The 14,502-nt window shown below is 34.6% G+C and overlaps 1 protein-coding gene across 3 annotated transcripts in view; it reads left to right on the top strand.

Annotated features, from left to right (window-relative positions):
• Nucleotides 1-14,394, top strand: part of UBR2 (ubiquitin protein ligase E3 component n-recognin 2) — a 65,447-nt gene extending 51,053 nt beyond the window's left edge. For all 3 annotated transcript variants that reach the window (XM_034427700.3, XM_034427699.3, XM_087883224.1), the window contains 13 exons: nt 885-1,033; nt 1,131-1,186; nt 1,768-1,864; nt 3,609-3,676; nt 3,968-4,103; nt 4,896-4,983; nt 7,598-7,728; nt 8,285-8,393; nt 8,902-8,958; nt 10,241-10,318; nt 10,630-10,800; nt 11,352-11,453; nt 12,055-14,394. In XM_034427700.3, coding sequence (XP_034283591.1) covers nt 885-1,033; nt 1,131-1,186; nt 1,768-1,864; nt 3,609-3,676; nt 3,968-4,103; nt 4,896-4,983; nt 7,598-7,728; nt 8,285-8,393; nt 8,902-8,958; nt 10,241-10,318; nt 10,630-10,800; nt 11,352-11,453; nt 12,055-12,196 — 1,384 coding nt within the window. In that variant the 3' untranslated portion in view covers nt 12,197-14,394. The remainder of the gene's footprint in view (nt 1-884; nt 1,034-1,130; nt 1,187-1,767; nt 1,865-3,608; nt 3,677-3,967; nt 4,104-4,895; nt 4,984-7,597; nt 7,729-8,284; nt 8,394-8,901; nt 8,959-10,240; nt 10,319-10,629; nt 10,801-11,351; nt 11,454-12,054) is intronic.
• The last annotated feature ends 108 nt before the right edge of the window (nt 14,395-14,502 follow it).

Raw genomic sequence — 14,502 nt, forward strand, 5'->3', positions numbered from 1 at the left:
GGGTTGGATCCAATTATTCATTTTTCTGGCTGATATATTACCAGCAGAAAAGATTCCTAATATTTATACAAACTCCCAACTTCGCTCTGAGTGTTGGGAAAGGAAACCCCATCACAATAGATTTGTAAGCCAAAAAGCATTTTAGAATAAATGTATATTCATAAACTGCTATAAAAGTATTTTTGATTATATTGCTATTTAAAACATAACCAAGATTACTTGAAATAATGATATGAAATTACTTCTTTGATATCTGTAAATACATCACCAAATCAGTAGAATATTTATTCCCCTTTTTGAATGTCAAAAGCCATGATATATAAATGGGAATTTCAATGGAAGCATTACCATGGATGGGATAAATGAAGTAAAAGATACTAATGACAAGGCCATTAATGTTAAACATTTCTTCATTTAGTCACTGATAGTTGCCACTAAATCAGGTTCAGCTGTTGGTGACTATATGGACAAATATTTGCTATGTTGGTCTTTGATTGTCTCTTCTGTCTCTTTGATTTCATCCATATACCTTATTCTTTGCCTTCCCTTTCTTTTACTTCCTTCTCAACCTTGCTTGTCTGAGACAGGATGTGCTGCCATGACACTGGTATAAACAGTTTTTCTAAACTATCATCCATTCCCATCATATGCTCAACATCAATTTTTGCTTGCTGATCATTGTCTGAAAGGAGCCTTAAATCTTATTTGGTCCAGGACTGATTCACTGGTTATTCCTGCAATATTCTCAGTAACAATAAAAGTGTGTTAGCCCAGCCCAGTTAAAGTTTTATTCCTTGCCATTTTGGGCAAGCAAATGAAGTTTAGCTTCTAAATATCATGTCATAACTGTTGTAGATAATGGTGTCTATTTTCAATTAATTAAGGAATCCATATTCTGAAAGCATCAAAGAAATGCTGAAAACATTTGGTACTGCAACATATAAAGTTGGTCTGAAAGTTCATCCCAATGAAGAAGATCCACGTGTACCTATAATGTGCTGGGGCAGTTGTGCATTTACAATCCAAGCAATAGGTAATATTTATTCATTAAAATGTTGGCAATCACTGGACGGTGATCAAGTTTAGATTCTGTATTCCTCTCATTTAATTATGATTTTTATATTCTGCAGAACAAATTTTAGCTGATGAAGAAAAACCATTATTTGGTCAATTGTCTTGCAGACAGGTAAGAGTAACAACTATCATAGTGTAAATTATTGAGGGATAGGGATACAGTAGGTGATGAGGTTATAACACTTATGATTCTACTGTAATGTTAGAAAATAACATTTTATAACATAAACAGTAAGTTGTGAGGAACACTGTGACATTGTTTCCTCATACCAAAGGCCCCTGTATATTAATTACTCTAGAATTTCAGTATGGCCAATAATAATAAATTTATGTATACATGCATGCATGTATTTATTTATTTATCCATCCTTCCTGCCCTTATTATTTTACAAATAACTCAAGGCAGTGAACATATCCAACACACCTTTCTCCTCCTATTTTCCCCACAAAAACAACTCTGAGGTGGGTTGGGCTAAGAGCATGACTGGCCAAGGTCATCCTGCCAGGTTTCATGGCTAAGGCAGCACTAGAACTCACCGTTTCCTGATTTCTAGCCTGGTGCCTTCTTGTTTTTTTAATTATTAATTAATAAGTTACTAATTATTAACAATCCACAAATTTTAATTTTCATTATAACAGTATGAAGGAATGAATTTGGCTATTTGTGTACCATTGTTATTATGTTCTATTTAGGATGACTGTCTTACTTCATTAACACGATTTGCGGCTGCACAGTGGACAGTTTCTTCACTATTAGCAGTACAGGGTCACTTTTGTATGCTTTTACCATGTAAGTACAACGTTAGGATGATTTATTTAATTTCCGTTATAAAGACAGATTTTGAGCACATGAAACAGCTTGAGTAAATTTCATATGAGGCATCAACTGATACCATGTTTTCCCAAAAATACGACCTACCCCGAAAACAAGCCCCAGCCTGATTTTCACGCCTATATAAGTCCTACCCCCAAAATAAGCCCAAGTTAAGCGCAGCACACCGTTTGGTTATATGAGGTGGGCTGAGGTGCATGCGTAAAAATCAAGCTGGGGGGGGTGTGTGGAGCTGCCCCATGCGCTGCACATCTGTTTATGTTAGGACTGCTACAGACAGGCTTCCCAAGCCCTGACACCTGTCATGCCAGTGCTGTCGGCCACAGGAGGCCATGTGGCATGTTGCACCGTTGCTGTTGCTCATGGCAGGAGACTGCATGGTACATTGCGCCTGGGCCGCTCCTCACGGCAGGAGGCCGCTCATGGCCACAGAACAGTTGAGCAGCAGCACAACAGGTGTTGGGACATGGGAGGCCTGAATGTCATGGTCCTAAGGTAAGCGGGTAAGATATCCCTTGAAAATAAGATCTGGTGCTTATTTTGGGGTCAAAAAAAAAAAAAAAGACCAGGTCTTATTTTTGGGGAAAACATGGTACTTTTGTACAGATTGTTGCTGACAAACGTTTTGTGTGCATTAAGAGTACATTTCCATATGAGTTGTGTCATTTATCAACATGGAATACAACGAACAGGATACATATTTCAGATTTAACAGAACTCTGGCAGTGGCTTATGCTTTATATAGAGTCTTCAATTTGGGGCAAAATGTGCTTTAAATAATGTGTTTTACTAAACATAATTATGATTGTTGCTAATAAGAGTAATTCTGCTTGCCCTAGAAGAATGTGAGTTTCAAAAGTTATTCTTCTCAAAGCATAACAAAAGACTTAAAACGTTGGTTTGCCCTTTGTTCAGGTAGTCCTCAACTTAACAACCACAATGGAGCCCAAAATTTCTTTTGCTAAGTGAGACAGTTTTAAGTTAATTTTGCCCCATGTTATTACCTTTCTTGCCACAGTTGTTAAGTGAATTACTGCAGTTGTTAAGTTAGTAACATGGTGGTTAAGCGGATCTGTCAGTAACAGTTTTCTAGCATCTTCAGTAGAAGTTTTTCCTACCTTTGATAGCTAACAGTTCTCATTGGAAGTGACAGACTCCAAATTTGAGAATGAAAATAATGGATATAATTTTTTTTTTTTAATTTGATTTACATGCCGCCCTTCTCCGGAGACTCAGGGCGGCTTACAATGTGCTAAGCAATAGCCTTCATCCTTTTGTATATTTATACAAAGTCAGCTTATTGCCCCCACAACGGGTCCTCAATTTACCTACCTTAGAAAGGATGGAAGGCTGAGTCAACCTTGAGCCTGGCGAGATTCGAACCTGCAGTAATTGCAGGCAGCTGGTCTTAATAACAGCGTGCTTTAGACCACTGTACTACCAAGGCTCCTAATTATTTTCTGTTTCTAAGTTGTGGGCTTTTATCCTATAAATCAGTAATTTTGTAACCCTGTTTTAAAAAATCTATCAAATATATTCTGAAGCTCATGAAATTTCAAAACCTAATCATGTTGTTTTGTTCTGTTGTTTTATAAGTACGTTGAATGCTTCTGTACCAAATTCCTTGTGTGTCTAACCACACTTGGCCAAGTAAAGTAAAGTTAAAGTTATTAAACTTTTTTTTTATATTTTAAACATCCAGCACTGGTGCCTTATGAAAAAAGTGGAAATCTTCCATGCATTCTTGACATCGACATGTTTCATTTATTGGTAAGTGATTAAAAATTCTAATAGTACTGCTGCAGAAAATAGTATTAGCAAGATGTTTTGCTAAATATAAATTGGTTTAGCAAATTATTTTATTAAGCATACAGCTCACAAAAATTTTTCAAGGTAGATCACCATTTATATATGGTCCAGAACTTCTGGAGTATCAAATTTCCTTTTTTTGTAGTAGCAGTTCAAAACTGTTCCTATTATGCTTAATGCTAAGGAGGTTTGTCTTGCAAAAACATACTTATTTTCCCTTTCATCACCTACCATTTTCTCCTTTATCTGCAGGTATGCCTGGTATTCTCTTTCCCTGCTGTACACTGTCAGGACTTTTCAGGAGTCAGTCTTGGTACAGGAGATATTCATATCTTCCACCTTGTCACTATGGCACATATTGTACAAATAATACTTACCTCATCCACAGGTAAAGTATACTGTCTAGGCTATGCTGAATTTTGTGTAGGAAAATTAGGATTTCAGTGACTTTAATGGGAAATGTATATGGAAGTCTGGTTTAGGTTTTATTTTAGGGCAACTGAATATTTTTGAACAAAGAAAATACTAATCATTGCAATGCAATAATATATAGGTATATGAAAATTGAGGGTTGAGGTTTACTTTTCTTTTTATTTGCATATTTTCATCCCATATTTCACTGTTGTAAAATATCTGCAATTGTTTACAAATGGAAATGGTTGTATAAATTATTTAAATTCTAAATTTAAAATTTTTGCAAAGTATAAATAATATAGTGTAATGTAGCATTCAAAGTATTTCAGCAAATGTACTTGAATCAAAAGTAAATTTGAATGAAGGGCTTTTTGAGTGTTACTGGAGAAATCTGTCAATTTAATGGGCAAGGGTAAACTATATAAGGAAAGCAATGGGAATAGGAGTTGACAAAAGCTGTAATCATTGTGTATTGAAATTACACCATATGAAATAGGACAGATATAAATATATCAAGTTTCATTGATTGTTGAAATTCTACTGATAAAATTGGTTTAGAATAGGGGTAGGTAAGTTATTTGACTTTTGAATGTTCATTTCAACCTTTCTAAAAGTTCTCCAATGCTTTTCTGATTATTTGAAGAGTTTGAACTGAAAACACTGTTTAAAGTTCAAAATAAAGTGGTTTTCAGCTTAGTTAGAATAGTTCTATCAGAATAGAGCAGTTTGTGCTTTGCTAGTTTACATTTTGTGTTTGCTTTTTCAGAAGAAAATGGTATGGACCAAGGAAACTCTACTGTTGAAGAAGCTGCTGTTCTTGCTTTGCATAAGCATATTGGCCAGTGTGTGGGCAGGTAAAACAGATTGCTTGAATCCTAGATTTTTCTATGTATTGTTTTCTTTCCCTTGTATTGAGATTCTCAGATTATTTTACAGAATGGAAGCAGATTCTTACAATTTAGCAATGTTGCAGGTATTTTAGTTCTAGATTATTTGGACTTTAAAGACCAAAGAAAGCTGTTTTACCATATTTGATATTACTGGAAGGTAGTGTTGAATAACCATGCTGTAAATTTGAGCCTTGGTAGTACGGTGGTCTAAAGCACCCTGTTATTAAGACCAGCTGCCTGCAATTACTGCAGGTTCGAATCTCGCCAGGCTCAAGGTTGACTCAGCCTTCCATCCTTTCTAAGGTAGGTAAATTGAGGACCCAGTTGTGGGGGCAATAAGCTGACTTTGTATAAATATACAAAAGGATGAAGGCTATTGCTTAGCGCATTGTAAGCCGCCCTGAGTCTCCGGAGAAGGGCGGCATATAAATCAAATTTTAAAAAAAAATTGGTTCTTATAGAACCAAATTTAGCTGACCAAATGGCTGATATATTTTGGAGCAATCAGTGTTTCCAAGTGTCTTTAAAAACTAGTTTAAGCATTTATGTGGTAGGAAAATTTTTTATCTAAATAAAAATGCTAATTTTTGTATATTATAATGAATCAGCTGTCTGTTGTTTTCAGTGTAACAATAACATTGCTCTGCTGTGGAATTATAAAAGGAGATTAGGAGTTAGTACCTTTATTTCAGAACTAGTAAAATGGAAATGGCTAGCAAGCCTGGAAGATTGTTATCTGATTGTTTAGAGTCTCAATCTATCCCATTGGCAATCATTTTTAATACAAGTTTTGTATGGAAAGAAGCAGGCAGAGAGAAATATTTCTTCTTATTTTCCCCCCTTTACATTAATGGCTATGATTCTAAACTAATCAAATAAAGCAGAGGGACAAGATTATGCTGCCTGTGTATTTGTACTTAAAGTAGATTACCGTATTTTTCGGAGTATAAAATGCACCAGAGTATAAGACACTCCTGCCTTTTTTGGTGAGGAAAAGAAGAAAAAGAAATCTCCCTCTGTCTCTGCGCAATTTTGCCTTGTTGCAGCAAACAGCAAACAGCCTGCTTTACTTTCATTTTCTTTTTCAGCATAGCTAGATTAACCCAAGGGAAAAAAAATATGCTCCAGCATATTTATGCTCCAGCAAAATATGCTCTGCTGCTTGCTACAAAGAGCAAGCAGCAGAGCCCTGCGCAAAACAGCTGAGAGAAAATTAGCTGAGAGTCAGGAGGCCGATCCAATCAACTTGTGCTAATTAGGCTGTGCTGAAGTTGAAAGGAGCTGTTTTTTCTTGCTGTTTGCTTGCAAGGAGGTAACTGCTTGCAAGCAAACAGGCAGAGGCCAAAGGGTGGGGGCCAGTGGGTGGGCAGAGCTACATTCAGTGTATAAGATGCACCTAAATTTTCACCCCCTTTTAGGGGGAAAAAAGGTGCGTCTTATACTCCGAAAAATATGGTAACTAGCTCACATTCTAAGTATTCATGTACAAATATTAAGAAACCTAGCCTACTTACCCATTTTATTTGGGAAAATAAATTTACCTATATAAATTTATTTTAGATTATGTTTTTACTACTCAGTTACCTGAATGGTTGAATATATGTTCAGCAGGTGGCTGTACCTAGCCAAATTTGACTCATCTCAAAAAACAACAACAACTAATTAGGTTTAGACTTAGTATATCTATAAAAGAATACCAGCAAATTGAATCTTCCTCAGTTCCACCGCATTCAAGTGTGATATTTATGAGATAGAAAGCAGACTAGTTCTTTAGAAGTTAACAAATGATTGTCTCCTTATTGTTGGAGGGATATGAAGCACAATGTTTTCTCAAAAAATATGGGAATTGAATGTCCATATTTGATAAGTATTAAGATTTTTCATAGTTTATATAATGCTTTATCATAGGGGTGTCAAGCTCAATTTCATTTAGGGCCGCATCAGGGCTCTAGTTGACATCGGGGGCATGGCTGACTGGGTGGGAGTGGCCAGCTTGACACCACTCCTCAAACTGCTGGCATGTTTCCTCTTCGCACCCGGTAGGCTGGGCCAAAGCCACCCTGGCCTGATGTTTCTTCTTCGCATTGGACAGACTGGGCTGAAGCGACACGGGCCGATCCCTTGTGTTTGACACCCCTGCTTTATCATGTTACTTATCCTTATTTAATGCTGTATCTTGATACAAAGATACAATTCAGGTGGCGCTTAGAAGTCATGAAGTACCATTTTGCTAATCTGGCTACCTTGATTAAAAAGCTTAGGCAGAAGCTTCTATTTGCATTTCTGCATCAAAGAAACATTTATATCCATATGTTTCCTTTCATCATGAATGCATATGATAACAATACTCCACTTTCACCATTCTGCAGTTCTGTTGATTTTATGTATATAAACATTTCTTACCCATGTAGGGTTTTGACTTTGTAAGATAACAAAATAGTTTTTAAAAACAGGCTCAACAATTTTTTTAAAAAATCCTGTATTTGCCTTTTAGCTGATAGAGTAAAATGTAGATTAAATGCATAATTTTTAAACATGAAATTTTCTTTGGTGAAAAGCAAAATGATTTTATTTGTAGTGCCTTGAAAGAAATTTCTTCTGGATGGCACCTATGGAAAAGTATAAAAACTGGGATCATGCCTTTTCTGAGGTGCTCTGCTATGTTCTTCCACTATTTAAATGGAGTTCCCATACCACCAGAATTAAAAGGTAATTTTTAGTTGGCTATATTGGTTTGAATTCTAATAATGCTTCCTGAATAGAATAGCTTCAAACTACTCAGGTGAAGAAATGCAAACATCCAATTTCACTGCCTCAATGTACATCCAGCCTTCTGAAACTGATTTTCAGGTGTACAGATGTCTGCTTAGGGTAATAAAACTATTGAAACATGTAATTCACTTGAAAACTGATATAGACAGTTGGACCAGTGATACATTCTCAGCACAACTCATCTCACAGGGTTGTTATTGTGGGGAAACTAGGAGGAGGAAGGAGTATGTTTGCCATCTTGAGATATTTTTAAAAATAATCAAAACAAGATAAAATAAATAGAATATAAATGATGTGAGTGTGAATACATTTTCTGCCTTAATTTAATGAAGAAGTAGGGAAACTAAAGTAGATTATATGTTTCCACTATACTTCTTTGTTGTGATTTATGCATATAATTATTGTATGTTATTTAGCATGTAACAATAGAATTCTTTGCAAATATATCAATATTAATTGTAGCTAATTATAAATATACTTTTTTTATGTACAGCCAATGGGGCAAACCAGTTTGAATACTTATGTAGCTATCTCTCCTTGCCAAGCAACCTAATTTGCCTTTTTCAAGAGAACAGCAAAATTACAAATACATTAATAGAAAGGTAGGAACAATATGTTATCCATTTAAATACACAAATGTCTATTTAAAACTACAAATCTTGCATGGTGTTTATGAAGTAGACTTTTAAGAGGGAAAACCAAGAAAGAGCAGTGCAATTAATTGAGGAAAGAATTAAGGATAAAGAATTCTTGTGAACTGATGTGCTAGGTCATAAATGTGTAGTATTTGAAATGCCTTTCAAATACTTGAACAGTCATTACAGGCTTACTCATCATCAGTATTCACCATTTGATCATTTGGAGAGGATCTGGATGGTGACGAAGAATATAACTATATGTTTACACAAATCAAATAAATAAGTAAATGATTCTGCTATGTTATTTTCACTGAAATAAAATAAATTCTCCTTTTAAGAATATTTGTATTATACTGGATTATATTCATAATTGGCTACCTATAAACATGTGTTGTAGATTAAGGAAAGCAAAGTATGATTCTTCGATTATTTCAGAGGAAATAAAAACGTTTTTTTCACCCTTTTTTTAAAGCTGGTGTAATAACAGTGAAGTAAAAAGATGCCTGCAAGGTCAGCGACAAGCCATAAGGTGAGGATTTCTTAACTATTGAAGTTTCTGTGACAGTTGAAAAATAGGAACACAAAGCTTGTAGTTATTGAAACTAAGCAGTACAGGTAGTTCTTGACTTACAACAGTTCATTTAGTGACTCTTTGAAGTTATAACAGCACTGAAAAAAGTGACTTATGATCATTTTTCACATTTATGACCATTTCAGCATCCTGATGGTCATGTGGTCAAAATTCAGATGCCTAGCAATTTACTCATATTTATGAAGGTTACAGTGACCTGGGCTGTGACCTGTTACAGAACCTTTTGCAAGCTTCTGACAAGCAAAGTCAATGGGGAAGCTAGAGTAATTTAAGAACCATGTTACTAACTTTCCTGCAGTGATTCACTTAGCAACTATGGCACTTAAAATGGAACAAAATTCACTTAACAAATGTCTCACTTAACAACAGAAATTTTGGGCTCAGAGAGACAGACAGACAGACAGACAAAGAGGGAGAGAGAGATAAACAAGTGCTGCATTTATATATCTCTAAATATTGGGAGAACGATATTTAATAAATAGATTACAAGAATAATACAACAATATTTATTCCAAAAATGCTAAACATCTAAACACCGAACAACTAAAAAACTAAATGGTACTTCTCTCTGCATCTTTTGTTACTCTCTCATTATATTATGATATACCTACCCTGTTTCCCTGAAAATAAAACATCCCCTGATAATAAGCCCAATCGGGCTTATTTGAGCGCATGCGCTGAAATACGCCTTCCCAGAAAATAAGCCCTTGCCAAAAATATTTAATCGCATGTGCAGCTGGTCCCCGCCATTTCCTCTGGTTAGGGTTAGGGAAACAGCTGGAAATCAGGTGAAACGGCAAGAGGAGCCCCATCTTGCTCCAGGCACCCAAAATAATAAGACCTCCCTGAAAATAAGGCCAAGCGCTTATTTCGGGGTTCAAAAAATATAAGACAGGGTCTTATTTTCGGGGAAACACGATATCATACTTACTGCCAAACTAGTTGTTTGTGTTTGGAAGCAGCATCTCAACATTTGTAATATGAACTGTGGTCCAGATGGGGCATGGGAGAATGTATAACAGAATTGTTTGTTATAAAAAATTACTATATTATCCTACTAACTTATAGGTAATATTGTCATACTTTTTAAAGATTTTTCTCAGGTAAAGCTACTATATAGCTAATAGTTAATTTCTGCAATAGATCAAACTATTTATATACTGAGCTTCATAAGCAGTTTCAAATTTTTATGACATACTTTGCATTTATATGATTTCAGCTATCCACGAGAGTCTAATAAATTAATAGAACTTCCAGAAGATTACAGCTGCCTAATCAATCAAGCATCTAATTTTTCGTAAGTGAAGCAGAAAGCATAAGATGTGTCCTGATCCTCTGGTTCCTACTACTTTTCTCCATTCTGCTGCTCTGTTCTCTTTTCCACATTCTGCATTCCATATCACAACCAGAAACAAATTTTGTGGATGGGGGTAACACAATGAGGTTACATGAGGGAGAAAATGTGGAGTAATCTCTGTTGTAGCAGGGCATTTTCACTTGCAATACTTTGAATCTAAGCCGTAGTCTTTTAACTGGAGAATGTATATTTAGTACGTCATGATAACAAATGTTTCATTATATTAACCAAATGTTTTGTTTCTTTCAAAGGTGTCCAAAGTCAGGTGGTGATAAAAGTAGAGCACCAACATTATGCCTTGTCTGTGGAACTATGTTGTGTTCTCAGAGTTACTGTTGTCAAACAGAACTAGAGGGAGAAGATGTAGGAGCATGTACTGCACATACATATACATGTGGCTCTGGAGTTGGAATCTTCCTCAGGTAATCATATGATTTTAAATTTGGATTTGGTCAATTTTGCTAAATTGTCACACTGTAAGAAAAGAGCAAATAATGACAAAAGATTCAGCAGCAAAATCAATTTATTTCTTTATGTAATTTGCAAGGCTGTCCATCTCATTATGACATTAACATCTAAAAACAAAAACAAATAGCAAATAACATAACCATCTTATAGATTCTCATGCCCAGGAATTTAACCATGTCTTTAATGCCTTGCAAATGGCCAGCAGGATTGGGGCCAATCTGATCTCCAGAGGAATGCTATTCCAAAGGAGATGCACCACTATGGAAATGGTTTATATCTTGGATCTCATAAAATGTCCCACTTTAATTGACAGGGCACATAGGACACTCCCCTGAAGGTCTGATAGGATGAGTAAAATTAATCACGGAGACATAGTACCAAAAAAGGTCTCATTACTCCTGCTTACTCTGATGTGATGAATTCTATTCTCTAGAAATTGATGGAATAATTTATTGGACAATATTAGGAGATTGCATACCATCTTTATTCTGTCTTTTTTTTTCAGAGTACGTGAATGTCACGTGCTATTTCTAGCTGGAAAAACAAAAGGTTGTTTCTATGCTCCTCCCTATTTAGATGACTATGGAGAGACTGATCAAGGACTCAAGTAAGTTTTTCATATGAAGACTGATACTATATGCAAATTTCATTCATCCTGCTTTGAGAATTTTTCCAAAAATGAAGAAATGAACTGCATAAATAGACTATTTTTGTTGCAATAGTCCAAATGGCCACTGTACTCATTCCATATCCAGTATAGCCAGTATATAATTGCAGACTTAAAAGAAACAAAATATTTTAAAAAGTAGGATAAATCTAATAGTAATAATTATAATAATTTTAAAGAAATTGAATTGAATATCTATGAAGGAATTATTTCAGAGTGAATCTTCTGGTTTTATAAAATGGACGTACTGTATATCCAAAGCCAGGGGCATTGGTTAATACATAAATTGAAGTATTTGAGTAGGGGGGAGCTTCATAGAAACTTTATTTTGTTCACCTGACTCTTTTCACACACACTAGCAATCTCAGGTAAGAGTAAAATCCATATGCAAAATCATTATAAGCATTTCTAGCCACTGAACTACAGTATTTCAAGGTGTATATGGGCTATTTGGAGTATTTGGAGAAAATTCATACATATAAAATTTCATATTATTATTTCATATTCCTAATTTATATGTTCTTTTTCTTCCCTTGTCTAGGCGTGGCAATCCTTTACATCTGTGCAGAGAAAGATTTAAAAAGATTCAAAAACTCTGGCAACAACACAGTATCACAGAGGAAATAGGACATGCACAAGAAGCAAATCAAACTTTAGTAGGCATTGACTGGCAGCATTTATAACTTATTTTCTGCGTTCTAGAACTCAATAATTCTTTCGTAATCCATCATAATGCGCCAAGCAAAAAAGAAATAGGAAACGATGGAAAATAATAAAGAGAGGAATTAATTTTTTTCCATTTTTGTTTTATACATTTATTGGTTACCATAACCATATAACTTTACTGTGTAGCATATTTAATTAATAGTATTATTTGCACTGAGCTTCCCTCACAATCTTTGTTGATTTCTCTAACTTGGCTGAGTGAATTTGTACAAAGTTATACTAGGCATCTACTGAAACCTCCTTTGATAACTGATGGAAGAAGAAAAATTTGGCTGAAATAGCATCTTAATCAAGCACAATGCTGAAGCACTGTGGTCTCCTTTTTGTAGTAAATCTGAGCCATTTTACATTTTAGTACTTAAACTGTTCTATACTTGGAATTAGCTGAAAACAGGTGCAAAAAATGTAGCAATGGATTTATTTACAAGAGTGCTAAATAACACTCATTGAAAATGACTTTGTAATCTGCAGTTTTGCATGGCTCCTCGGCATTAGTCCTTTTAACTAAAAGAGAACAACTTCATAAGGGAAACTAATTTAATTATCTTCTTGAAGTCATGCACACTTTAGGAGTATTTTGTGTGGATTGTGATATTGACATAGTAAGCAAGGACTGTTTTCCACAATATGATTGGTAAGACTTTGATATTACATTTTTTTCCTTAGAATGTAACATAGCAACTTCATCCCTTGGAGGAGTCATGTAAATCTTGATTTGATCTCAAATTGAAGAAGCTGAGAATAAGAATTTTTTAAATATTTATTCCAGTTTTCAAGATTCTGGATATATTAGCCTTTTTACAATTCTTATGATGAAATAGAGGAACCCAGTATCTGTGGGGGTCCAGTTGCAAAACTTAATAGTTACTAATTTCCTTCGCAGGCATCAACAAACACATGAATTTGCACTTGGCTGGCATTCAGTAGAGAAGTTTGTCAATAGTATACTTTATAAGTATATTGAAAACTGCACAGATTTTGCACATGGATGCCTGAAGGCAGTGAATTTTCTAAATACTGAACTTTCTGGAGAGTTGTCATCTATCCTTTAAAATACAATTTTTTTAAAAAAATTGCTTTATTACATAATCATAATCTAATATTGATAAAGTAGGGAAATTTTATCACCAGTACGCTGCTGAAAAGCCATCCTTTTAACATGCATTTTCATGTTATTGTAAATTAATTTTTTTAAACAACATGATGCATACTTAATGCTGTCTTGTCAGAATAGTTGCTATTAATATATCAGACACATAAAAAGTTAGATGAATTTGGCTGCCTTTTATTAGAGTGAAATTGAGCAGCCTGATTACAGTCTTCCTAATGCATTAGTAGTAACCAAGCCTCTTTTTCCTCTATATGTTGAGTATCTGGCAGTAGTCTTCGTTTTCCTTCTTCCTTTAGGTTGTAGATAATTGGTGCGACTGATACATTTAATTTGCTAATTCTCCTCTAACACAATTTACTTAATATAAAATTTGTTTTAAGATATACACAGTAACAATGCATTCGATTCTGTGGAGTCACCCCCCCCCCCCCCCCGTGACTGCATAGATAAATCAGAAACAAGAATAAAAACAGTTCTGCTTTTTAAAAAAGAGAATTGTACAAATTAAATATTGGGAGACATGCCCCCTCCAGGTACTACAGATGAAATGAAGGTTAAATAGGTTGATGGTTTTAAGGTCATGACACATAAAGTGTGTAATTTATCCTGGTTTTTGGCAAGGTTGCTCCTTCAATTGCCCATTTTCTTGTTTGTTTTTCTTTCAGCATGTATTTATGTTAATTATAGAAATATTTATATAACAAGCTTTCACTATCAGGGAATTCATACCTGTAATGAATGACTTTCATATCTGTGAACAACTTGTAAAAATTAAACTGTATCATATGTATAAAATATAAGAATAAATGCTTTAGGTGTTGTTGATATTTAATTAATGCTTGAATCTTGCTCACTTTTTAAAGAGACTGTTCCGTTGAATACTTTAATTGCTAACTTGTTAAAAATGCCTTGGATACATAGCATCTCTGGTTCCCATTAAAAAAAAAAGTTTTAAATATTGCAGTCAGCCACATCATTCTACTATGCTTCTCAGGGTTGAGCTGAAACAATTCAACATTAATAAAATTAGTACCTCAGAAGTTACTTTTAAGTAGTTTTTATGACTGTATTGTACTGTATCACATGATTTATACATATCTAAAAATAATAACTTCAGTAATTTGATGATTTAATAATAATATTTTTTACATT

Source organism: Pantherophis guttatus, chromosome 1 (genome assembly GCF_059756535.1).
Source record: "Pantherophis guttatus breed Tessera chromosome 1, ASM5975653v1, whole genome shotgun sequence".
NCBI classification, from domain to species: Eukaryota; Metazoa; Chordata; class Lepidosauria; order Squamata; family Colubridae; genus Pantherophis; species Pantherophis guttatus.